This window comes from Amblyraja radiata, chromosome 13 (assembly GCF_010909765.2).
Source record: "Amblyraja radiata isolate CabotCenter1 chromosome 13, sAmbRad1.1.pri, whole genome shotgun sequence".
NCBI classification, from domain to species: Eukaryota; Metazoa; Chordata; class Chondrichthyes; order Rajiformes; family Rajidae; genus Amblyraja; species Amblyraja radiata.
In genome coordinates this window covers 53035999-53063947 of record NC_045968.1, presented here as the reverse complement: position 1 = coordinate 53063947, position 27949 = coordinate 53035999, and the positions used below count along the sequence as shown (strand labels likewise).

The following is a 27949-nucleotide window of genomic DNA, read 5'->3' as shown; positions in this document are numbered from 1 at the left end:
GTCGGGACTGGAGGACATCCTCAGCGGCTTGGACATCCGAATCGGCAACCTCCTACCAGAGCCCGCAGCTCCCGAAGTCCACAGGCCGAGCTGGGCAGAGATTCAACGCTGGCGGCCCTCGGCAAAGGGCCTCAGGACTCTGCGATGTTGAAGTCAGTGCCGCCCGCGCTGGAAGCGCTACAAACCACAGCTCTGATGTTGAAGCAGCGGGTCCAACATTTCGGAGCTTCAACAGCGAACCAGGTAAGCAATCGCCCGCTCCGCGAAGAATCCAGCGCTGCGCCGCCGCTGCTGAAGCTCTGCTTCAGGTCCCTGGCAGGAAAGGCCGCTCCAATCCAGGGTAGTAGGCCGTGAGGAGGGGGGGCGAGGACTCGACTCAGAGAATAGTCGCGTCCTTGCCAGGAAGTGTCTGGAAAATGGCTTCCCCCTTACCCTACCTCCCTCCCCCACATAGAAAATCTAAAGAAACCTCCTTAACACACTTTTAAAACTGACTAAAAATTAAAAAAAGACAGAAAAACTGACAGACTGGAGGTAGAGGCTGCCATCAATGCAGTGGCCCTAGTGGTACAAAGGACTAAACACAAGCTAGTTAAACAGTTAGAGGAGATATTAAGAATAAACTGTTCTGTGTAGATACTGGACAAGGAAATACGTTAAGATAGACAGTAAGGAATTTGGTAGAATATTATCTAAATCCCAAATGCAAATTAAAGAGTCAGCGTCACACAGCATGGAAACAGATTTTACTTCGGAGTCACGTGAGTGACTACGTGAAGAACCCGTCCAGCACGCATGCGCGACATGAGCGTTCACGCAGTGCAACAGTGACGAACGGGAGTACGGGCGCTCCCGCTACAAGCTTGAAAGAACGGACCGTCAGGTAAGTACTTACCCACAGGTTCGAATTGTCAAACTTTGCTCTTCTTTGTGCACCAGATGAAAGCTGCAAAGAGCAAATCAGCACAGAGGAAAAGCGCCCCCGTTCGACTCCAGGGAAGGAGCGTTCCATCAGTGGAGGGGGCGAGAGGCGGCACCTGGACCGCACACGCTGCGGTCCACAGACACGGGTACCGAGCCGAGCCCAGTCCGCTAGAGCTGCCTGACCAACAGCAGCGGACTGGAGGAAAATCAAGATACAAACCAGCCGGTAATCCCTGCAGACTCCGACAAGGAGACTCGCAGCCCAAGAACGGCAGAGGCAGCCACTTGAACAAAGTTGGCGACCAATCATCGGGCTGGAGACAGACACACGGAAGATGGACAGGCCGGCTCATTCAGAGAGCCGGCACTTCAAACTACCGCCCGAGAGCGAGAAAGTGTCTGTTTCCAAGCCTTAGAGAAAGGTCATGGAGTAAAAAACGAGACTTGCCTCGGGAGCTGGGGCAAGCTCGCCAAGGGAGCACAAACACTCCCGCTCCAGTGCACTAACAGCACTGGCCATCGCATCTCCCTCATCAGAACGGATCGTTGGCGACCAGGGCTGGGCTGGTCAAGAAGAGGGGTCACTGGCTGAACAACATCGGGAGTATGCTTAAGGTACAGGACCAGGAAGAGCTGCTGGGTGTGAGATACCGCTACGTGGCTACACCACGAGCGAGATGGCCGTTACAGTCTAATCTGGCGGCCAGCTTACTACCTGTCTTTTCTAAAAACCTCTCCAAGACAGGTAGTCATGAGACATTGGACTTTATCACGCCTCCCCAAAATTGCATTTGCTCGAAGTGCCTACCATCATTGGGGGTACATTGAGCAGGGCATTTAAAAACCCAAAATCTTAATTTGCAATATTGATACCCCTGACGTCGGCTATCATTTTGCATGCTCATTCCAGAGGGGCAGGGTAGTATGGCAAAACACCTGACCCTACTGTTCAACACAGTATGCGACCACAACCTCTGGAAGGAAGTCTTAAAACCTGCCCTCAACCTAACAAATTCACAGGACTGTGAGAACGCCGACCTCACAACCACAGATCCTGCTATCTGGCAAAGTTACCAAATCAACCCTAAAAACTGGACGAAGTATCCAAGATATTCGGCATCATGAGGGCAGGACCTGGAATGAGCAAACCACACAAAACCAGACAGCAGTACCTCCATGCATCCACCAGTAGGCGTCTACTTTATGGTACTGGTGAAAGCTCGGGGCCCGCATGCCATTCCCCGCAAGTCTTTCAGGACAGGGCCCCATGGAAAATGAGCCACCCCCCAAACAACACCATCCCGACAGACAAGGAGCCAGAAACCGAAGAAATGAACACACCACTAAACAACAGTGGAGGTAGGTGAGTATGGTTCCTACCTTCTCATCAAAGGTGAAGGGTTTGTGCTAACAGGGGGGGGGGGAACCACACATGGTTTTAGAAGCATGAAGAACTATCGCACTTCATGAATGTGATATTGAATTACATCGACGCAACAAGAAATCCCAGAGGGAGAGAAAAAGCCTTATGGGTCAGCCACAAGAAACCTCATGGTCGGGTGACGAGCCAAACTATCTCAAGATGGCTCAAGTAGGTACTGGGAGCTGCTGGAGTAAATACTAACGTGTATAAATCTCACTCCACCGGGGCAGCATCCATATCGGCGGCTAAGAGGATGGACGTGCCTATGGACCACATCCTAGCTACAGCGAGGTGGTCTAGGGAGAAAACGTTCCAATCTTTTTATAACAAGCCGCTGGCAGAACCTGTAACGTTTGCAGAAAAAGTATTAGAATCTGCAAATATATAATTTAAGCCCGAGGGAGCATTTTTGGTTTTGTTATTGTTTAATAAACACCATTATTATTTTTACAAACAGATTCATGGTTGATTACGATAACATACTTCCTCCCTCGAATGACTTCGGCAGCGAGTGAAGTATGAACTGTTACACGGTTTGAAATCAGAGCTTTAAAATCTTCACGTAGTCACTCACGTGACTCCGAAGTAAAATAGTAAGATTAAACGAGAACTTACCAGTTCGAAGTTTGATCTGTATTTTATTAGGAGTTACGATGAGGGATTACGTGCCCTCCGCTCCCACCCTCAACTATAGAGATCAATGGTATTTAAGTTCTCCTTTTCTTTACTATGTTTATTTCAATTATTGTGTTTTTCTGTATTCCACACCGCAGCTTTGAAGTATGTCGCGCATGCGTGCTGGACGGATTCTTCACGTAATCCCTCATCGTAACTCCTCATAAAATACAGATCAAACTTCGAACTGGTAAGTTCTCGTTTAATCTTACTACTCTTAGGCCCAACTTGCCCACACCAACCAACATGCCCCATCTACACTAGTCCCACCTGCCTGCGTTTGGCTCATAAAGCTCTAAACCTATCCTATCTATGTATGTATCTCAATGTTTCTTAAACATTGCAATAGTATCTGCCTCAACTACCTCTTCTGGCAGCTCATTCCATACACCCACCACCATTTGTGTAAAAATGTTACCCCTCAGATTCCTCTTAAATCTTTCCCCCATCACCTTAAACCACTGTCCTCTGGTTCTTGATGCCCCTACTGTGGGCAACAGACGGTGCACTTAACCAATCTATTTCTCTCGTCCTAGCCTGCTCAACCTCTCCCTACATCTCAGGCCCTTGAGTCTTGGTAAATCTTCATTTTTCTTAATTTTAATTTTTTATGGATGTACGGAAGCTTAATTCTTTTTTTCTATGTAAAGCACTTTGGTCTCAACGCGAGTTGATTTAAACGTGCTATATAAATAAATTTACTTTACTTTACTTTACTCTGCATCCTTTCCAGCTTGACATTTTTCCTATAACATGCTGACCAATATTAAACACAAGACGCTAAATGTTGCCTCACCAATGTCTCATATAACTGTAACTAGAACTTTCAACTTCTATTTTCAATACTCTGACTGATGAAGGTCAATGTGCCAAAAGCCTTTTTACCACCCTATCTATCTGTGATGCAACTTTCAAAGAACTATGTACTTGCACTCCTAGATTTCTATACCCATATTCTGCCCATATTAAGGGCCTGTCCCATTTGGACGACCTAATCCACGAGTTTAGAAGAGCCTAGACGAGTTGAAAAAAATGTCAAGGTCATGTTGACTTGCGGATGTAGAAGACCTCCTACGACTATGCCTACGACCTCCTAAGATCCCCCTCGACCTCAGTCTTCCACACCTAAGACCAACTACGACTAGCTATGAGTGGAAAATTATCACATGATAAAATGATGTAATGTTTGCATTTTTTCTCGGGCCAGTTACCGACCTACGACTACCTACGACTATGTACGACCACCATCATGACCTACTACGACCTACCTACGACCTACCTACGAATAAAAAGTGTCCATTTTTTCCATGCTGATCTTTTTCTACTCGTGGACATATTTTATCAGGCTGAAAAAAACGTTGCGACCTACTTCATGCCAAGAGTACCCACGACTAGCATCATGACCTGCTACGACCTACCAACGACTCCGACGACCTCGTGGCGACCATGCTGTGAGTAGGAGTCAAGGGCAAACTAGGCAGAGGTCGTGAATTAGGTTGTGAAAGTGGGACAGGGGCTTCACCTCACATTTTTCTGTATTAAATTCCATCAACCATTGTCCAACCAATTAGATCCTGCTGCAATTTTTGACAACCATCTCTACTACCTACAATACCACCCACTTTAGATTCAGATTCAAACTTTATTGTCATTGTGCAGTGTACAGTACAGAGACAACGAAATGCAGTTAGCATCTCCCTAGAAGAGCGACATAGAATATGAGCAATAAATAAATATATTTACGTACCTACAGTCATAATAGTGCAATTATTTTTTTTCCTGGTGGAAGGAGTGTCCGGGGGGGGGGGGGTAATTGGCAATCACCGAGGTACAGTGTTGAGTAATGTAACAGCCACAGGGAAGAAGCTGTTCCTGGACCTGCTGGTCCGGCAACGGAGAGAACTGTAGTGCCTCCCGGATGGTAGGCGGGTAAACAGTCTGTGGTTGGGGTGAGAACAGTCCTTGATGATGCTGAACGCCCTTCGCAGACATTGCTTGCTTTGGACAGACTCAATGGAGGGGAGTGAGGAACCAGTGATACGTTGGGCAATTTTCACCACCCTCTGCGGTGCTTTCCAGTCGGAGACAGAGCAGTTGCCATACCAAACTGTGATACAGTTGGTAAGGATGCTCTTGATGGTGCAGCGGTAGAAGTTCACCAGAATTTGAGGAGACAGATGGACCTTCTTTAGTCTCCTCAGGAAGAAGAGATGCTGGTGAGCCTTCTTGACCAGAGTTGAGGTATAGTAGGTCCAAGAGAGGTCATCGGAGATGTTGACCCCCAGAAACCTGAAGCTGGAAACACGTTCCACCTGCGTCCCGTTAATGTGGACGGGGGTGTGCGTGCCGCCCCTAGACTTTCTGAAGTCTACAATGAGCTCCTTGGTCTTCTTGGAGTTAAGGGCCAGGTTGTTGTCAGCGCACCATGTTGCTAGGAGCTGGACCTCCTCCCTATAGGCCGGCTCATCGTTGTTGCTGATGAGGCCAATCATCGTTGTATCATCTGCATACTTGATGATGGTGTTAGTACCATGTACAGGTGTGCAGTCGTAGGTGAAGAGGGAGTAGAGGAGGGGGCTCAGCACGCAGCCCTGTGCAACGCCGATGTTCAGGATGAGGGTTGAAGAGGTGTGCTTGTCTAACCTAACAGACTGGGGTCTGTTGGTTAGAAAGTCCAAAGTTGCAGAGGGAGGGGGTCGATGCCCAGGTCACCGAGTTTGGTGATCAGTTTAGAGGGTATAATGGTGTTGAATGCTGAGCTGTAATCGATGAACAGCATTCTTACGTAAGTTTCTCTGTTGTCGAGGTGGGAGAGGGCAGAGTGAAGTGCCGTTGAGATAGCATCCTCTGTACTTCTGTTCTTGCAGTAGGCGAACTGATAGGGATCCAATGTGGGGGGTAGGCAGCCTTTGAGATATGCCAGGACCAGCCTCACAAAGCACTTGGTGATGATGGGAGTAAGTGCAACTGGGCGGAAGTCGTTGAGGCTTGCCGCAGTGGAGGTGGTTTTAAGGCACACGGGGACAGCTGCTTGGGCAAGTGACAGGCTGAAGATGTCAGTCCAGACGTCTGTCAGCTGCGCAGCACAGGCCCTGAGGACGCGCCAAGGGATGCCGTCAGGGCCAGCAGCCTTACGTGCATTAATCCTGCTCAGTGCCACGTACACGTCGTAGGGGGTGAGTGTGAGGGGCTGGTGATCGGCAGGGAGCACAGCCTTGATGGCCATCTCTAGATTGTCCCTGTCAAAGCGGCCATAAACGTGGTTAAGCTCCTCAAGGAAAGAGGCGTCGCTGGATGTGGGGGTGGTGTTGGTGGGTCTATAGTCCGTGATGGCATGGATGCCTTGCCACATGTGTCGGGGGTCGGAGTTGTTGTTGAAGTGCTCCTCAATCCTTAGCTTATGGCAGTGCTTGGCCTTCTTGATGCCCCTCTTCAGGTTAGCCCTGGACGAACTGTAGGCTCGGGCGTCACCTGACCTGAAAGCGGTGTCCCGTGCTTTCAGCAGTAGCCTTACCTCGCTGTTCATCCATGGCTTCTGATTCGGGAATATGGTCATCCGTCAGGAGGAATATAGGCTGCAGTCACAACAGTGGAGGTAAACTCTCTGGGCAGATAGAACGGTCTGCATCTTACCAAGAGGAACTCTAGGTTAGCTGAGCAGTGACTCTCGATGATGGTGGTGCCCATGCACCATGCTTTATTTACATAAATGCACGGACCCCCACCTCTGGTCTTACCGAAGTCTGTTGTCCTGTCCGCTCGGAGTAAATGACGCCCCGTTAGCTGGATGGCGCTGTCAGGAACGTCGGTGTTTTGAACCAAGTCCCTGAATATCAAGATGCTGCAGTCTTTGATCCAGTTGTGGGAGGTGATCCTTAGCCGGAGTTCGTCCATTTTGTTTGCCAGTGAGCGCACGTTGGCGAGGAAAAGGCTAGGAATTGCTAGCCTGTGTGGGGCTAGCTCTAACCTGGCCTTCAACCCACCCCTGCGTCCTCGGCGGTGCTTTCGTTCGCGTCGCCGTCCGTTGGTGCCTCCGGCCGGCCGAGCTGACTTGGTACGCGCTGGTGTTCTGCCGCTCCGCCGCTCCGCCGGTGTTCTGCTGCACCGCGGCTCCATTAAGATATTCTCATTAAGGGTCTAACCCATCTCTCGTGGTTCCACAGAGTTGACCACTTTGATTTCTGAGTGGTCCCATTTTATTTCTGGTTACCATTTTTCCCTCAATGTACTTGTAAAATCTATTGGGATTAACCTTAATGTTATCTGCTGGAGATACCATTATTCTTCAGAACAAAATAGAAATTCTTCACTAATTTAATCAGTTGTTTTCTTTATTTAAATGTTTCAAAATGTAATATTTGGAACAGAATTTTTGAACTATTTTCTTTAAATTGATTAACGTATTTAAATGCAGGTGAATTTCTAGTGCAAACTCTGTCAACCTTCACAAAAATTAACTCTAACATTCACATACAAATTACATTTTATCCCAGAAATCAGATTGTAAAATAGTAACATTCCATGCAAACAAAATTCCAGTTATTCGTTAAATATATCAATATATATATTGATATATATATATCAATATATATATGCTCTAAATTTAGTATGCTCTAAAATACATACAATTATGTACTTTTAATTATATTTGTACATTTCAATAGTTAAAACAAATGTTGAGGGATTGAGTTACATTATCAGGGCTGTGTGCAGCATTAAAGTTTATCCATTTAGTTTCCCAAAAACATTTATTTGCAACTTTTACGAAGTAATTAATGATCACGCCTATAAGTGATAAGGTGCCGGTATGGATAGAAGGCAGGAATAAAACTAATCTTTATACGACTCGAAACATAAAAATTCCAAAAATAGTAATTACTCATTCGAACATCGGTGTCAGTATTTTAATACAAGACAAGAAAATAATGTTGATTTAAAGCATAGGTAATTCAAAATATATTGAAGTACATGTATTTGATGAACCCAGATCCCTGTGATGATTTCACGGTGGAATTGAAAGGTCACACCTGTGGGTCACTTGTTGCACGAAACAGAGCATCAATGAAGTTCTCCTTCGCTCCATAGATGCTGCTGCACCCGCTGAGTTTCTCCAGCAATTTTGTGTACCTAAGTTCTCAAAAGGCTTTCATTTGTGGTGAATTTATGGTATATTGGACTCATCGACGTTACTTCTGAGTGATGGTCTTTGAATTTTTATCTAAAAAAAATAAATAAAATTTTACTGGGTATGGTAGGTAATGTTATTTGAATGGCTAAACATTAGAGAAAATGAGAGGTGGCGGACTTTGTACGTTCTCCCCGTGACCACATGGGTTTTCTCTGAGAACTTTGGTTTCCTCCCACACTCCAAAAGACCTACAGGTTTGTAGGTTAATTGGCTTAGTATAAATGTAATGTCCCTAGTATGTTAATGTGCGAGGATCACTTGTCGGTGCGGACTTGGTGGGTCAAAGGGCCTTTTTCTGCACTCTATATCTAAACTAAACAAGAACTAAACTAAATCTAATAACTGATTTTGATTTGAATAGGAAGCTATATTCTGAACAGAAGGAGAAAATATTTAGTTTTATTGCTAAAAGTGCTGAGAATGGATTATGGAAACATTCCAAAACTACTGAGGTGGCAACGTTCTGTGCTTTATTGTACTGATAATGTTTAGACTGATGTATAAATCAGCCGTCATCATCAAACATGGATACGTTAAATGGTGTAATACTGTCAGAGATACAGTGAAAAATAACAATTACTTGAAATCTCTAAATTAGACTACAATGTTTGGCTAATTCACCATATCTTGTGGGAAATAGATGTTGGTATTCCTTTCATTGGAAAGGAAATGTTATGAATAAATCTAATCAAGGTGCTGAAGCTATATAGGATTTAACGGTGGTAAATCAGAAAACAAGGTAGCTAAACAGATTTCACAAATTACCAGAACACAGTGAGAGATTAGTAGAATTTCTATCACTGACGTGTCCACATTCTGCATCGGAAGCCTCATTGTTTTGTGGCTCTGAAGTACCAAACTGAGCTGAAATGTGAGCCCTGGTTGATTCCACCACCCCTTGAAGCAAGGTGGTTGACTGGCAATAAGGCCTCTGCTAAAGGATTCCACTACCCTACTGTGAAGGTATGCCGCATAAAACAAATAATTAAAAACAGCTATCTCTGTAGTATAGTTGAAGGATCAGATATGAAATACGTCTGTACTTCAGAAAACGATTGTGTGGACTCGTTGCTGAGTCCAGTGTCGGTGTAGGAGTTCAGATGTGCCTATATATCTAAACTCTAGACTGTTCCTGACTTCTTCATTACAATGTCCATGAGTAGACTTCAGAAATGAACTGACCTGCATCAGGTCAGCAATTCTCTACTGAACCATCAGCTGAAGCATTGTATGGAGTGACCACCAGGTATGAGAACAGCTTACAACCCAGCAGTATCAATATTGATTTCTCTAACTCTCTCTCCGTGTCTCTCCCTCACCCTAGTTCTCTGATTTGTTTTCTTATCCTCCTGGTTAATTTTACTGTTTGAACGCCTTCTTGTCACCTTCCCCTCAGCCAATTCTACAATTCCTTGACATTGTCTCCTTTGATCTGTCGTTTTCACACCTTGCGCATCCATATCTCTAGTCTCACTCTCCCCTGACGCCCAGTCTGAAGAAGGACCTCGACTCGAAAAGTCTCCCATTCCTTCTCTCCAGATGTGCTGCTCAACCCACTGAGTTACTCCAGCATTTTGTGTCCATCTAATGTGTAACTATTGTATAATTATGAAAATCAAATACACTGCTTCTATAGTTGTCAGGAAATAAATGTTAGAAATACTTGGCTGCTAACCTTCTGTGAGCAACAATAGCTACATGTTCCTTAAGCTGTTCTGGATGTCTTTTTGAGTGAAAAATAATTAGGACTTGGAAAACAAACAGTGAAAGGTGTAAGGTCATAATTGATAGGAGCAGAATTAGCCCATTTGGCCCATCTAGTCTACTCCGCTATTCAATCATGGATGATCTATCTCTTTATCCTAACACCATTCTCCTGCCTTCTCCCCATAACCTGTACTAATCAAGAATCTATCTATCTGCTTTAAAAATATCCATTGACTTGGTCTAACTAATTAAAACAAGGATAAAGATTATAACAACTGAGAATAATCATAGAAGTTGTCAATATTATACTTTTGGTTTAAACTAAAAGGAATACAAAAGCCTGTAATCATGATGAAGATGCTCTTTAATATTAATAATTGCAGTTTGTGAGGTTAATGCTTTTGCCATAATGTTACCAAAACCCAAAAATTAAGAAATATTCTATTATACTGCAAGCAAAACAAAATTTACACCCTAATGCAAACTATGGGCTTATTGATTATTATTTTTGTACCTCTGCTGCAGTGTTGACATTTTCAAGATGTGGTTTCCATGCTAAAGATGACAGATTCTTTTCAGCCAAAGTAGGCAAGATGCTTGTATCTTTTATTTTAGAAGAAACTGAAATAATAAATACATTTCATTAGTTTTTCATGGACACTAGCTTGAGAAAACATTTCCAACAGCATCTAGTTTCTATTGTCATGTGAAAATTTAAAAAAAACATGCCAATATATCTGTAAATAGTTGCATGACTAGTGGTTTGCACATCTCTGATAGAGGCAGATAAGTGAGTGCCATACTGTAGGGTAGTTTGGTTACTGATGTTTGCTGAGCTTTGATTTTCCCAGCTTTTCTATTACATTTGATCCCCTTGCAAACAGTAAGTCATCGCCATGTGTTTTAACCTCCACTTTAGGTGTAGCAAAGCTAGATACAGCATGGAAACGGGCCCTTTGCCCCAACTTACCCACATTGGCGAACATGTCCCAGCTACACTAGTCCCACCTGCCCGCATTTGGTCCATATTCCTCCAAATCTGTCCTATCCATGTACCAGCGATCCTGACTACAGGTGCTTGTCTGTATGGAGTATGTACATTCTCCCAGAGACCTACGTGGGTTTTCCTCAAGATCTTCGGTTTCCTCCCACATTCCAAAGGCATATAGGTTTGTATGTTAATTGGCTTGGTATAAATGCAAATATATATGTTAGTGTAGGATGGTGTTAATGTGTGGGGATCACTGGTCGGTGCGGACTTGGTTGGCCGAAAGGCTTGTTTCCGCACAGTATCTCTAAACTAAACTAAAAGTGCTTTTGGCTTGCTAAATAGTTGAAATGAACCCCATAGTAGCGAAGGTACACAAAATTGCTGGGGAAACTCAGCGGGTGCAGCAGCATCTATGGAGCGAAGGAAATAGGCGACGTTTCGGGCCGAAACCCTTCTTCAGACTGATGGGGGGTGGGACAAAGAAGGAAAAGGGGAGGAGGGGGAGGAGGGGGAGGAGCCCGAGGGCGGGCGGATAGGAGGGTGGGAGGAGACAGCTAGAGGGTTAAGGAAGGGGAGGAGACAGCAAGGGCTAGCAAAATTGGGAGAATTCAATGTTAAGGCCATAAGGACGCAAGGTCCCCAGACGGAATATGAGGTGCTGTTCCTCCAATTTCCGCTGTTGCTCACTCTGGCAATGGAGGAGACCCAGGACAGAGAGGTCGGATTGGGAATGGGAGGGGGAGTTGAAGTGCTGAGCCACCGGGAGTTCAGGTAGGTTTTTGCGGACTGAGCGGAGGTGTTCGGCGAAACGATCGCCCAACCTACGCTTGATCTCCCCGATGTAAATACCCCCACTATTTAGTTAATCCCTCATAAACTCTACCATGACAAAATGTAAAAGTATTTAAAGCAATGCAATAACTATACAATGGCAACAATTAATATGAGATCAAAGATCAAATATCTATCTGAAGAGGTCTGTGTATCAACATTTAAAATTGTGATTAAAATACTTACATGGATTAGTTTGCCAAGAGAATATTTGCCGATCCACATCTCCAATGCTGCAAAACAATATTGAGCTGTCAATAAACCTAATGATTCAACTATCAGAAGCCTGCCTAGAGCTACAGCAGGTTTTTTGCATTCTCTGCCCCAAGAGGAAGAGATGGGTCTCTTCAGAAAGTTTAGAACCCTTTTGGGATCAAACATTTCTCATTCATGAAAGCTTAGTTGGATAATGATTTTTAAAGGTCTATGATGAGGGTTAAATATGAAATACTTGGGATAACTAGATAATGTCCAAGGTCACAACCATGTAGACAATATGGAGGGTGGAGGGAGGTAAGTACCACACTTACAAAAACATTGATTAAATATAAGATAATATGAAACTCAGATGTAAATTTGCCCCAAAACATTTTCAGTATCTGCAATTTACTGCTCATTGCCGATTTCCTTAAAAAATTGCTGCGAGCTGCTCAGCTAAGAAGCTATACATTTCCTCATGAAGGTACACCTCAGCACTATCGAGTGAAATCCAGCAATGATGTTGAAACTGAAATACATTTCCATGTCAGGATGGCGTATGGTGTGGTGTCCCCGTGCACTTGCCTTCATGTGTTAGAGGTCTTGGTACTTTGAGAGGGGGGGGGGGGGGGCGGGGGGTGGTTATAATGGAATAGCCTTGGAAAGCAAGTGCACTGCAGTTTGTTGAGATACCCATTGAAGCAACTGTGCGGTGGTGGTGCAAGATGGCATACTGCTCAAAATAGCTGCTTTATTCTAGGTACTCAGTCTTGTTGGAGGTGTGTTCTACCAGCAAATAGAGAATATCCTGTCACATTCCTGACTGATGTCTGAGATGATGGAACTTTGAGGAGCAAGGAGCATTGGCACTCATGTTCATAAAAGGGCTCATTATGGCATAACATACAGAGATGCATCACCTTGTGTGCTGGGTTGTGGTGCCAACACATGGGCTTGCAACAGCTGAGCTGGCGATATCACAATTAACACTGAGTTTGTTACAATTGATAAATCTCTGGCCGGGGAAAATGTGTAGCCAGACAAAGAGGAGGAGACACAAACAGCTGGAGTAACTCAGTGGGACAGGCAGCATCTCTGGACAGAAGGAATGGGTGACGTTTCGGGTCTAGACCCTTCTTCAGACTGGTTAGGGATAAGGGAAACATATTTCGCTTGGACAGCTTACAGCCCAGTGGTATGAATATTGATTTCTCTCACTTCAGGTAGCCCCAGCATTCCCTCTCTCTCTAAACCTCCCCCACCTGAGTCACACTAGTTTCTCATTTTCACCCAACAAACAGCTAACAATGGCCTGTTTCCTTTATCATCGTTACTTTTTTGCATATCTTTCTTTCATTGTTCTTTATCTCTCCACATCTTCATCTGCATCTGTTGTTTCCCTTAACCCTAACCTGTCTGAAGAAGGGTGTTGGCCTGAAACGTCACCCATTCCTTCTCTCCAGAGATGTTGCCTGTCCTGCTGAGATACTCCATCTTTTTGTGTCTATCTTCAGTTTAAACCAGCATCTGCAGTTCCTTCCTACACAAGAGGAGGAGACGGCGGCTTCTATCAGATCCAGTATGGGGTGACGAGGGTGACTTTAGGACTCAAAAGACAGAGCAACGCTATCAGTCCTCACTAATGGCCAGCATATAAGTTGCTGCTCTGGATGGAGCCCCGATTCCCACATCTTGGTGTTGAACAGCTGAACCATGCACCTCTGCTCTTTTCTCCTTCTCCTTCTCCCATTCAGCAGACGGTACAGAGGCTTGAAAGCACACACTACCAGATTCAGGAACAGCTTCTTCCCCAATGTTATCAGACTTCTGAACGGTCCTTTCATAAACTATGGTACTGTCCAATTCACCTCTACCCGATTATGAACTTTGGGCTTTGTCTGTAAAACTGATGCACTACAATGCTGAGAACTATATTCTCAATTCTGTATCTTCCCCTATGCTCTGACTATTGCACTTGTGTTTTCTTTATTGTATTACCTCATCTGTTTGGATAGCATGCAAAGCCCAGTACATTGGTACACATGACAATAATAAATCAAAATCTAATTTTTAAGAAATGCATTTTCATTTATAAACAAAATCAAAACCTATGGTTAATTGTTCTTTCATTATCAACTGTTGTAATTACAATTCTGATTGACTGCAGTTTTAGTTTACAGCACACCCTGGTTTTGGTGATGAACATGGAAATTAATAACATTGGATCCACAGTAACAAAGGTGCATCTACCACGTAATTCTGCATAATTTGAAGCAATATAAAGAATAATGTACCTGTTTGTGTCATTTATCAATCTGTTCCGTCCATTTGATTTGCACTTCCACACAATTAAAAATATGGCTAACATCAGTAAAAACAAGAATGCTAAAGCTCCAAACAGAATGCCAAAAAATGCTCTGAGATTGATTGATAGATGTTCGCAGCGGTTACCGAAGCTAGAATATATTGTGCGTGGAACGCATCTGGAAAAAACACAGCGGCATTAGGGACTGGTAAGATATCAAGTAAAAAGATTAGCATGTTTATCTTAACTTTTAAGTTCCTAATGGGCCTGTCCCACTTACACGACTTTTCCGGCAACTACCGGCACCCGTATTAGGTCGTTGCGGGTCGCTGAACATTTTCAACGTGTTGAAAATCCAGCGGCGACCAGAAAGACGCTATTGACTCTTTGGGCAACTGAGGAGACTACTCAGGACCATACAGGCGATACCTCGGCGACTTGTCATGGGTGAAGCGAGTATGGTCGTGAGTAGTCGCCCAAAGAGTCGTAACATGTTGAAAATTTTCAGCAACCTACAACGGCCTATTACGGGTGCTGGCAGTTGCCGGAAAAATTAAGTAAGTAAGTTAGGCCCATAAGAGTTTTTCAGACAACAAAGGTGCTTTTTTAAGTATTGTCCATTTGCTCACAGCTTCGTCCACAACAGCAACGTAATAATAATTAAACTTGTTTAATGAGGTTGATTGAGACTTATATATTGGCCAAGAAACCAAGTTTAACTCTCCACCTTTTTCTTGAAATAATGCTTGGGATCTTCAATGCTACCTGAAGGGGTCTCATTTCAATGTGTTGATCAATACATCAGTGCAACACTGAACAGCTGAGGTTTATGTGCTTATGTTTAAAAATGTGATTTGAAAATTAACATTCTGATTTAGAGGCAAAACTGAGGCAAACCTATTGATCTTCAATGGCGTTTGATATATCTTAAACTTCTGTTTGGAAATGTTTAAGTGATGAACTTAGACATAATAATGGGATGAATCTGAAGGCATGGAAACAAATTCTTCATCCCAACTTGTCCAAGCTGACCAAGTCTTACTTGCTGGTGTCTGGCTCATATCCCTCTAAACCTTCCTATCCATGTACCAAATGTCTTGTAAATGTTTTATTTGTACCCACCTCAACCACTTCCTCCGGCAGCACATTCCACATATGCACCATAGTGTGTGTACCTAATGTTCCTTTTAAATCTTTCCACTCTCACCTTAAACTCATGCCGTCTAGTTCTAGACTGCCCTACCCGGGAGGAAAAGACAATGGCTTATGATTCTATAAACTCCTGCAAAGGCACCCCACGCCTCTTCGCTCTGGGGAGAAAAGACCCAGCCTATCCAGCCTTTCCTTATAACTCAAACCTTACAGACACAATAACATTGTAAGGAATCACTTAGGCGATTTTTCAGCCAATTGCCAAGTGGAACGAGCACGAGAGAGCACACACACACACACACACACACACACACACACACACACACACACACACACACACACACACACACACACTGTCAATGAATACAGCAAATTTTTTTTTTTTTAACTCTTTGAAATTAAAAGTTAATGTTAAGAATTAGTGATGTTAAGTGATGTATAATTAAATTTGCGGGCGGGGCGGGGCTGGGCGGGGCCACCAGGCAGGCTGGGGTGCAGGGTCGGGCGGAGCCAGTTGGGTCAGGTGCAACAGCATTGTGAGGTCAGCGGGCGGGGCTAGCAGGCATGCTGGGGGGGGGGGGGGGGGGGTGACAGGGCCGGGCGGGGCCAGTTGGGCCAGGTGCAAAGGCATTGTGAAAGGGAGGGAGGGAGGGGGAGAGATCTCCCACCCCTGTCCCATTGTGATTAGACATCTGTGAGATGCACTGTGTCTCATGCAGAAGTTTGATTTTAGTGGAACCACGTGAAGGTTCCAATCTCCCATCCCTGTCCCATTGTGATGTCATATATGTAAATGAGATCCATTGTGATTGGATCTGTGAGGTGGCCCTGTGACATGCAGCAGTTGGATTTTAACATTTTTTGATGTTTTGTGAACAATTTTATTCAAAATCTGGGGAAATAATTAACCAAATCTAGAGAGGAGTGCATTTATGAAATCGTAAGCTAAACCCCTGCCGTTTTTGCATCTGGTTTTTGAGAAATACGTTTCACATGTAAAATCACACACACACACACACACACAGAGTGCAGACCCGTTGTTTCCCCGACGCGCGTTTGCGGGGGGGGGGAGGGAGGGGGGGGCTGCGGCGTCTCACTCACGCTAACCACCCCCAAACACACAGGCGGGGGAGGGGGGAGAGGGAGGAGGGGAGACGGGGTGGGGAGAGGGGAGGGGGGAGGGAGGGGAGAGGAGGAGGAGGAAAGGGTAGAGATTGGGGAAGGAGAGGAGAGGGGAAGAGGGGGAAGGGGAGAGAGAGGGGGATGGGGAGGGGAGGAAAGGGGGGGAGAGGGGTAGGGGGTGGGAGAGGGGGGAGGGGATATTAGAGGGGCGGGACAGAAGTGGAGAGAGGGGATGAGAGGAAGGGGAGATAGGGGTAGGGAGAAGGGAGGGAGAGAGGGGTGGGGGGAGGGAGAGAGGTGGGTGAGGGGGAGGGAGAGGGGAAGAGTGGGGAGTGAGGGGAGAGGGGTATCGGGGGAGTGGTGCAAGGGAGAGGGGAAGGGGGGGTGGAGATGGGGGTGAAGGGGGTTGGGAGGGGGGAGAGAGGGGGTGGGAGGGGAGGAGGGAGAGGGGTGAGGAGAGAGGGAGATGGAGGGGGGGGAGGGGAGGACGGGGGAGGAGGAGAGAGGGTGAGAGAGGAGGGGGAGAGAGGGGTGGGGAAGTGGAGAGAGGGAGGAGGGAGGGGAGGGGGAGAGGAGGCGAGTGTGAGAGAGGGGAGAGTGGTAGGGGGAGTGGGAAGAGTGGGGGGGAGAGGGGTCGCAGGTGAGAGAGGGGGAGAGTGGGAGGGAGGGGGAGGGTAAGATTGGGGAAGGGAGAGGGTTGGGGAAGGGAGAGGGTTGTGGAGGGAGGGGGGGGAGTGGTGGAAGAGGGAGAGAGGGGTAGGGGGATTGGGGTGGGGGTAGAGAGGGAAGGAGGTGGGGGAGAGAGGGATGGGGGATGGGTTGGAGAGGGGAGGAGGATGGGGGAAGAGGTGTGGGGAATGAGAGGGAGAGGGTTGGGGTGAGAGAGGGTGTGGGAGGAGGAGGGGGAGGAGAGGGGTGAGGAGAGGAAGATGGAGAGGGGGAGGAGAGGAAGATGGGGGGAGGAGAGAGGGGTGGGGGAGGGGTGAGAGAGGGATGGGTGTGGGGGAGTCCATCTATTCCCCTCTCCCTATCACTCCCCACTCCTCTCCCTCTAGTCCCACACTCTCCCTCCTCACCTCCCCCATTCCCCACTCTCCCTCCCTACTCCCTCCTCTCCCTCAAACCTCCACTCCCCCTCTTCACCTCCCCAGGATCTCGCCTGCCCCCAGTGACCTCCGGATCTGCAGAACTTGCTCATTCACAGAGACGGACACAGAACAGGAACGCAGATGGACAGCTCGGCCTCGCGCCGCCCGCAGCCGTTGCAAGAGGCGCCGCGCGCGGGAGAGCTGAACAGCAGCCATTTGAAGTTGACAACAGCCGCTATGCCCAGACGTGTTCGGATCTCGGGTAAGCATACAGTGTAAATGCAGCAGTAGCTTGGCTGCTTAAAATTAATGGTTTACCATCGCTTCCAGCTGTGAAGTTAGGAGCAGTTAACAGGGGGCGATGTAGGAGGAGGGGGAACGCAGAGGATGCGAGTGCGAGTTAACTTAACATTAATGCAGGGGGGTGGGCGGGCGGCTGGGCCACACAGTTTTAATACTTTGATATTTATAAAACCTGTGTTTTGGGGCGGGTTGTGGGTGGAGAGAGTCTCAATGGCCGTTATGTTCATCATGTGATCACGCGCTTTGACGCAGGTGGCGGGGCTGGGGCTGGAGCAAAGGCATATGTAAATGAGATCCATTGCAATTGGCCATCTGTGAGGGATTACATTGTGACATCACCTGTTTCCCCAACGCGCGGTTGCGGGGGAATGGGGGGAGGGGGCCTGCGGCATCACACACACGCACTAACCACCCCCCAAACACACAGGCGGGATGAGGAGGGGTGGGGTGGAGAGGGATGGAGGGGGAGACGGGGTGGGGAGAGGGGAGGGTGGGGAGAGGGGAGAGTAGGGAGAGGGGGAGGAAAGGGGAGAGATTGGGGAGGGAGAGGAGAGGGGGAAGGGGGGCAGAGAGGGAGAGAGGGATGGGGAGGGGGAGGAGATCGGGGAGGGGGAAGCGGGGGGAGAGGGATAGGGGGGTGGAGAGGAGTGGAGGGGATGTGAGAGGGGTGGGGCAGAGGTGGAGAGAAGGGATGAGAGGAAGGGGAGAGGGGGAAGGCGGAAGGGAGAGGGAGATGGGGTTGGGAAGGGAGGGGGAAGAGTGTGGAGGGAGGGGGACAGGGGTGGGGAGGAGAGAGGGGAAAGTGTGGGGAGGGAGAGTGGGAGGGGGAGGGGTAAGGGCAGTCCATCTATTCCCCATTCCCTATCACCCCCAATCCTCTTTCGTGATCTCGCGTGATCTCGCGCTTCGATCACAGGCTGCCGGGGGAGGGGGGCTGGGGCTGGAGCAAAGGCATATGTAAATGAATCCATTCCGATTGGACATCTGTGAGCATTGGGCATTGTGACATCACACGATGGAACGTTCACCAACACTCTATGGGTGTGAGCTGTTTGATTTTTTTTTAACATTTTGAAAAAATATTTGGGGGTGGGGGGAAGGATTTTATTAAATATGTGTAGATAAAAACGACAAAATTTAATGAGGAGTGGATGGGTGAATGTAAAAGCGAATTCCCTAGCGAAATGGAAAAAATCTCTGAGTTTTTCGGTGTGGTTTTGGCAGACTAAGGAATCAAAGGCCAAACCTGACACCCACAAATAAACACACACACACACACACACACACACACACACGCACGCGCACGCACGCACGCACGCACGCACACACACAGTTTTGATATTTAGATAGATAGATAGATAGATAGATAGATATGATGCTGTGAAGGTCAATGGATCAACATCCTTCTTTACTATCCTATCAACCTGTGATGCCACTTTCTAAGAACTATCTACCTGTTGTACATTCCTCTGCTCTATTACACTCCCCAGGGCCCTTCATATGCACTGTGAAGATCCTGGCCTGGTTTGACTTCCCAAAATACAACACCATGCACGTATCTGCATTAAACTTAATTTGCCACATCAACCATATTCCACAGCTGATCAAGATCCTGCTGTAAATTTTGATAACCATCTACACTGTCTACGATATCATCTACAGTATTTTAGTGTCATATGCAAACTTACTAATAATGCTTTGTACAGTCTCACCCAAATCATTAATATAAACCACAAACATCAATGGGCCCAGCACTGATCTTTGAGGCACACCATTAGTCACAGGTTTCCAGTCTAAAACACAACCTTCCACCTCCACCCTCTGGTTCCTTCCTTGAAAACAATTCTATGTTCAGGTAGCTAGCTCTTCATGAATGCCGTGCAATCTAACTTGCCAAACCAACCATGCGGAACCTTATCAAAGGCTTGTTAAATCCATGTAGACAATATCTACGGCCTTGCCTTGTCTGCCTTTTTGGTTACTTCTTCAAAAAAGTTAATCAATATCATAAAACGTGATCTCCCACATCAAAAGCATCCCCCTGTCCATCTAACTGTATATATATCTTACGCTTCACAATTCTCTCCAGTCAACTACCTACCACCGATATGAGGCTCGCTGGTCTATCATTTACAGGCTTTTACTTACAATCCTTTTTAAATAGAGGGACAGCATTAGCCACCTCCAGTCATCCATTACCTCACCCATGTCAAATGATGATTCATATCTCTAAACTAGGATTTTTTTTGTAGAGGAACCAACGAGAGAGCAGGCTATTCCAGACTGGGTATTGAGTAATGAGGAAGAGTTAGTTAGCAGTTTTGTTGTGCGTGGCGCCTTGGGCAAGAGTGACCATAATATGGCTGAGTTCTTCATGAGTTCTTCATTGAGTTCTTGATGGAGAGTGACATTGTTAATTCAGAAACAAGGGTTCTGAACTTAAAGAAAGGTGACTTTGAGGGTATGAGATGTGAATTGACCAAGATTGACTGGCAATTGATTCTTAAAGGGTTGACCGTGGATATGCAATGGAAGGCATTTAAAGACTGCATGGATGAACTACAACAATTGTTCATCCCAGTTTGGCAAAATAATAAATCAGGGAAGGTAGTGCATCCGTGGATAACAAGGGAAATCAGAGATAGTATCAAAACAAAAGATGAAGCATACAAATTAGCCAGAAAAAGCAACCTACCAGATGACTGGGAGAAATTCAGAGTCCAGTAGAGGAGGACAAAGGGCTTAATTAGGAAAGGGAAAATAGATTATGAAAGAAAACTGGCAGGGAACATAAAAACTGATTGCAAAAGTTTTATAGATATGTGAAGAGAAAGAGATTAGTTAAAACAAATGTAGGTCCCTTGCAGTGAGACACAGGAGAATTGATCATGGGGAACAAGGACATGGCAGCTAATGTAAACCCAATTTTTAAAAAGGGAGGAAGAGAGAAAACGGGGAATTACAGACCAGTTAGTCTAACATCGGTAGTGGGGAAACTGCTAGAGTCAGTTATTAAAGATGGGATAGCAGCACATTTAGAAAGTGGTGAAATCATTGGACAAAGTCAGCATGGATTTACGAAAGGTAAATCATGTCTGACGAATCTTATAGAATTTTTCGAGGATGTAACTAGTAGAGTGGATAAGGGAGAACCAGTGGATGTGTTATATCTGGACTTTCAGAAGGCTTTCGACAAGGTCCCACATAAGAGATTAGCATACAAACTTAAAGCACATGGTATTGGGGGTTCAGTATTGATGTGGATAGACAACTGGCTGGCAAACAGGAAGCAAAGAGTTGGAGTAAACGGGTCCTTTTCAGAATGGCAGGCAGTGACTAGTGGGGTACCGCAAGGCTCAGTGCTGGGACCCCAGTTATTTACAATATATATTAATGATTTGGACGAGGGAATTGAATGCAACATCTCCAAATTTGCGGATGACACGAAACTGGGGGGCAGTGTTAGCTGTGAGGAGGATGCTAGGAAGCTGCAAGGTGACTGGGATAGGCTGGGTGAGTGGGCAAATGCATGGCAGATGCAGTATAATGTGGATAAATGTGAGGTTATCCACTTTGGTGGCAAAAACAGGAAAGTAGACTATTATCTAAATGGAGGCCGATTAGGAAAAGGGGAGATGCAATGAGACCTGGGTGTCATGGTACACCAGTCATTGAAAGTAGGCATGCAGGTGCAGCAGGCAGTGAAGAAAGCGAATGGCATGTTAACATTCATAGCAAAAGGATTTGAGTACAGGAGCAGGGAGGTTCTACTGCAGTTGTACAGGGTCTTGGTGAGACCACACCTGGAGTATTGTGTACAGTATTGGTCTCCAAATCTGAGGAAATACATTCTTGCCATAGAGGGAGTACAGAGAAGGTTCACCAGACTGATTCCTGGGATGTCAGGACTTTCATATGAAGAAAGACTGGTTAGACTCGGCTTGTACTCACTGAAATTTAGAAGATTGAGGGGGGATCTTATAGAAACTTTAATAATTCTTAAGGGGTTGGACAGGCTAGATGCAGGAAGATTGTTCCCGATGTTGGGGAAGTCCAGGACAAGGGGTCACAGTTTAAGGATAAAGGGGAAATCCTTTAGGACCGAGATGAGAAAAACATTTTTCACACAGAGAGTGGTGAATCTCTGGAACTCTCTGCCACAGAAGGTAGTTGAGGCCAGTTCATTGGCTATATTTAAGAAGGAGTTAGATGTGGCCCTTGTGGCTAAAGGGATCAGGGGGTATAGAGAGAAGGCAGGTACAGGATACTGAGTTGGATGATCAGCCATGATCATATTGAATGGCGGTGCAGGCTCGAAGGGCCGAATGGCCTACTCCTGCACCTATTTTCTATGTTTTTATGTTTCTATGTTTCCCAGATATCTAATCAGGCCCAGGAGATTTATTGATCTTCAAATGCTCTAGGCCATCTTTAATATCCTCAAAACAACTGCATTAACTGTCTCAATGTGTAGTAAGGAACTGCAGATAGACACAAAAAGCTGGAGTAACTCAACGGGACAGGTAGCATCTCTGGAGAGAAGGAATGGGTGACATTTCGGCACTGAAGCAGAGTTGACCTGAAATGTCACCCATTCCTTCTCTCCAGAGATGCTGCCTGTCCCGCTGAGTTGCTCCAGCATTTTGTGTCTATCTTAACTGTCTGAGGTTCCTTAGCCTTAAAGTTTTTCTCCACAGTAAAAGAAGGATCATTGAGGACCTTGCCCATCTCCTGCAGCTTTCCACATAAATGACCACTTTGATTTCTGAGGGGCTCTATTTTCTTCCCAGTTACTCTCTTTCCCTAATGTATTTCTTAAAATCTCTTTAAATTTTCAATTAAAAAAATTGGATTATTTTCAGACTATTGGCCCAGTTTATCTTGGGAAACCTCCTTTACACTCCACCATACCACCAATTCTAGTGTGATCTGCAAACTTATTAACCATGCAACATAAAGAAACATCCAAATTGTTAATAGAAATATCAAACAGAATGGACCTAGCACCAATCCATGTCGCACACAACTTGTTACAAGTGTCCAGTCTGAAAAACATGCCGAATCACTACCCTATCTGCAAGTCAATTTTGTATCAAATTAGAAAGCTTAGCCTGCATCCCATGTAAACTAACCTTTGAGACCAGTCTGCCATGTGGTAGCTTGACAAATGCCTTGCCAAAGTCTATGTAAACCTTGAGATATCACCTTAAAAGCTTATCATCATCATCACCTTCACATAATTAATTCAATTACAGTTCTCACATTTGTGATTTGTTGAACATGCACAGATAAGTGGCAGTCAGGAAATAATATGCCTGAAAATTCTTCATGACCTTAACAAGGTAGTAGTTGCAGAAAATTGCGGTTAGGGAGGCTGAGGATGAGCAAGATTTCTAGACTTAGTTGTTCCAACAGTGCGGGAAATAAGCCGCATTTGAGTTGTAATTCCTAATTGAAAGAAATATCAATGCAATACCTCAGGCGTGGACCAAATTCCAATAGCATGGTACTGGTGGTGGGGGAACGGGGGTCAAAAGCCAGGTGTCATAGCTATAGTATTTTAGTGTCATAGCTCTAGTATTTTTGTGTCATATGCAAACTTACTAATAATGCTTTGTACATTCTCATCCAAATCATTAATATAAACCACAAACATCAATGGGCCTAGCACTGATCTCTGAGGCACACCACTAGTCACTGGAGATACAGCGTGGAAACAGGAAACCGAAGATCTTGGAGAAAACTCAAGCGGTCATAGGGAGAACATACAAACTCCATACAGACAGCACCAGCAGTTGAGATGGACCCCCCCCCCCCCGGCTCTCCCCCTCTCTCTCTCTCTCTCTTTTCATATATATTAGAGTTAAAAAAATCAGTAATACTTTGAATTTAAAATGACCAGCTTCAACTGATGATGTTACAATGGCTCGGCTAGCAGTGATCAGCTTCACTGAAGATTTCATCCTATATTTCACGTTATTCATGATTAAAGTTTAAAAAATTTCAACTTTTACAAGATTTTTACTGTTAAAATCATTCCTCCAAGCTTCCAACACACTTCGATACAAAGTTGCAAGACATAAACTCTGAACCTTTCACCTCAATGGGAATTTTGAACAAGAGGGGAACGACCAATTGGTATGCAGTTGGAACTGCTGAGGGAGGCAGGGGTGTGCTGGATTATTTCATTCGGGAATGGGTTAAGTTGCATTGGGGAATGGCTGAGTAGTGGAATATTGTATTGGGAGAAACCGTTGGGGGAGCAGACATATTCAGATTCACGTTTTTCACTAAAATCATTCCTGCCAGCTTCCAACACACTTCGATACAATGCTGCGACACTGGAACACTCTGAACTTTTCACCTCACAGGAGGGGGAGGGTGAATTGCTATTGCAACATGCAGGGGAAGTGCAATTGGAATTTTTTAAAAGCCTACTGCAGAGGGAAGCGTGGAGTGCTGGAATATTACATTTGGAAACAGCTTGAGTTGGAGGACCACACCTCCCATGGGGGCTATTGGTAGAGAACAGGTGTGTTGGACTTGGTTGAGTTTATATAACTTTAAAACTCTCATCGTGTACATGTGTATATGTGTGTTTTTGTATTTTCGCCAAAACACTACGCAGTAGCACACACATTTGACTTGCATTTTCCGTCTTCAGGCAGTGATCAGGTTCACTTAAGATTGGATCCTATATTTCAGAAGTTATTTGTGATTAAAGCTTTTAAACTGCCAAATTTCACAAGAAATTTACTGTTAAAATCATTCCTCACAGCAACACACTTCGAAACAAAGTTGCAAGACAGGAACACTGATCTTAGTCGTTCAAGAGGAGGGGAGGGCGAATTCAACAGGAGGAGGAGTGCCAATTGGTATTGCAATTGGAACTGCTGCAGCAGGCAGGGGATGTGCAATTGGATTTCATTTAAAACCCACTGCCGAGGGAGGCAGGGGAGTGCTGGAATCTTACCTTCACGAATGACTTCAGTTGGGGGACCATGCCTCCCATGGGGCTATGGGTTTGTGGTGCGATATTGCATTGGGAACGGGTTGCATTGGGGAACCAGGCCTCCCGTGTGACAGAAGAAGGGTTTTGGTCCGAAACGTCGCCTATTTCCTTCGCTCCATAGATGCTGCTGCACCCGCTGAGTTTCCCCAGCAATTTTGTGTACCTCCCATGTGACACTTAGTTTAGTATCCCTCTAAACATTCCTATCCATGTACCAGGTCTAGTATATTACTAAAAGTCCCGTCTTGTTTCAATCTATCTATATCTATACGTATGTGACCTTGGACCTACGCCAAAATGGTACACGGTAGCGCTAAAATGTTTGTACCACCTGACTCAAAATTGTCATGTGGTTGGTTTGTGTCATGTTTTGTTCATGTTGATATTATATTTCACAAGTTATTGACAGTTTAGATTCACAAAAACCCAATTTGAGAAAAATGTCTTCCCTGTGCTTACAGCTATGACATCACAATGTCATTGGGATTGTAGCCCTGTTCGCAACATTGTTGCTATCCAAGTACACACTACTGCTAACTCTAGCAGGTGCAAATGCATTTAAAGTCACAGTACACTGAATTTAAAAAAAAGTTTATAATGAGGAAGGGTGAATAAGGAGAAATGAGCAGCCACTGGGCAGTTTGGTGCTATGGGTGTGTGGTCGAATTTTATGCTGGGGGAATGGGTTGGTTTTGGGGAAACAGGTGAGTGGTGGAATATTGCCTTGGGGAACCGGTTGCGTTGGGGGGGGCAGGCCTCCCATTGGTTCTATGGTTGAGTAGTTGAATATTGCATTGGGGGAATGGGATGTGTTGGGGGACCAGGCCTCCTGTGTGATAGGGGCCCAATGGGTCCCAGTTGATCTATATTACTAAATTACTAAATTACTATATTACTAAAACTCTCATATTGTTAGTTTCTATCTGTCTCTCTGTCTCTCTGTCTATCTCCATGTGATCCAGGAACTACGTAAAAATGGTACATGATTGCACTAACATTTTGAACCACCTTGCTCACTATTTTCCTGTGGTGGTTTGTGTGAAGTTTCGTTCAGATTGATGTTGTATTTCACATGTCATTAACATTTTTAGATTTACAAAACACCAATTTGAGAAAAAATTCTTCCCTGTGCTTACAGCTATGATGTCACAATGGGATTTTAGCCCTGTTTGCAACGTTGTTGCTATCCAAGCACACCGAGTCATGTTAGCCCTGGTAAGTGCAATTGCATTTTTTTTAAGTCACAGTACACTGAGTTCTGCTAGCTAGAATGTGCAATTGCATTTTATTTAGTTTAAAAATGAGGGAGAGTAAATCAGGTGAAATGAGCAGTCCCTGTGCAGTTGAGGGCTATGGGTGAGTGGTGGAATTTTGCGTTGGGGGAACGGGTTGCGTTGTAGAAATGGGTGAGTGGTGAAATATTGCCTTCGGGAACGGGTTGCGTTAGGGGACCAGGCCTCCCGTGGGGACTATGGGTGAATGGCGGAATATTGCATTGGATGGAATATTGCACTGGGGGAACTGGTTACATTGGGGGACCAGGCCACCCATGTGACAGGGACCCAACCGGTCCCACTTGGTCTAGTTTATTACTAAAACTCTCATCTTGTATTTGAGTGAGTGTATTTGTTTGTTTGCCAGCAGCTTTTCGTTATCTGAACTATGCCTAAACAGTACACGAAAGCTCTACAATTTTTACAAGTTATTGACATTTTAAATGTTGCATTGTGGCAGTTACTGGCAGTTTGCAGCTATGACGTCACAATGGGATACCATTTACGTAAGCTTGCTCCTCCCGACAATGACATCACTATGGGATCTCATTTACATGTGCTGCCAATCAACAGTGTTCCACCCAGTGCAATGAGAGATTTGTTACATTGTTTCAAGGAGAGAGAGGGAGTGGGGGAGGGGTGGACAAGAAATGTTATTTAAACATTGTGTTTAAACATTGTGTTTAGTGGGGGAGTGCGATAGGGGAGAGGTGAAGGAGGGAGTGACTGAGGGTAGGGAAAAGGAAAGGGAGGGAGAGGTGAAGGAGGGAGGGGAGGAGGGGAGGAGGGGAGGGGAGGGAAGAGGGAGGGTGAAGAGGAGGGGGAGGGCATATATGAGCTGCGCCTGCGCAGTTGGGGGCTGTGGGTGAGTGGCGGAATATTGCGTTGGGGGAACGGGTTGTGTTGGGGGAACGGGTGAGTGGTGGAATATTGTGTTGGGGAACAGGGCCCAATTGGTCAGGGGGGTAGGGAAGGGTGAGTGGTTAAGGAGGGTGGGGGTAGGGAGTGACTGAGGGTAGGGGAAAGGAGAGGGAGATGGAGGGAGTGGGTGAGGGGAGGATAAAATAGGTGAGAAAAGGGAGGGTGAAGAGGAGGAGAGAGAGTGTTGGTATATATGGGGAAATGAGCCGTGCCTGCGCAGTTGTGGGCTATGGGTGAGTGGTGAAATATTGTGTTGGGCAAACAGGTTACGTTGGGGGAATGGGTGGTGGTAGAAACGGGTTGCGTTGGGGGAATGGGTGAGTGGTGGATTATTGCTTTGGGGGAATGGGGCCCAACGGGTCCTACTTGGTCTAGTATGGTATAACATTGAGAAATGCAGCACCTGGCTCAGTTACTTGAATTATTTCTGGAAACCTTTTGGGGCATTATGCAATTATCTTTTTCATTATACAATAGAAAACAGCTTTTGAAAAGATACGTACAAGTTATTAATGAGATTAGCTTATAACACGACAAAATGCATGCACATAAAATTTATTTCCTTGCCCTCTCAAACAACTACTCAATATTAAAAAAAATATGTTTTTATACTTGCACGAAGGTCCGGTCAGCGGATGCTGGCACTCTGCTTGATTCAAACAGTAATTCATGTCACAGGGTGAACGGCAAACAATTCCATTTTTCTCATCCCACACAACCACATAACCAGCATATATAGAGTTGTTGCAGCTGAAGTAACCCAATAACTGTTTGTTCGATACTGAAATAAAAAAGAGAATGTTCAGTAATTTAAGGCTGAGTATCAATTCAGAAT

General features: G+C 45.5%; 2 protein-coding genes across 2 annotated transcripts in view; one reads left to right on the top strand and one right to left on the bottom strand.

Moving 5' to 3' along the window:
- The window catches only part of LOC116979505 (serine-rich adhesin for platelets-like), a 1930096-nt gene that overhangs the window by 1688879 nt on the left and 213268 nt on the right, over nucleotides 1-27949 (top strand). The window lies entirely within an intron of this gene.
- Nucleotides 7614-27879, bottom strand: LOC116980026 (mucin-4-like). The gene is made up of 6 exons (XM_033032096.1): nucleotides 27727-27879; nucleotides 14232-14420; nucleotides 11926-11972; nucleotides 10432-10538; nucleotides 8160-8240; nucleotides 7614-8094 (listed from the first exon to the last, which is right to left on the bottom strand). Exons 1-5 carry the CDS (start codon nucleotides 27783-27785, stop codon nucleotides 8184-8186), a joined length of 459 nt encoding a protein of 152 aa, XP_032887987.1. The 5' UTR covers nucleotides 27786-27879; the 3' UTR covers nucleotides 7614-8094; nucleotides 8160-8183.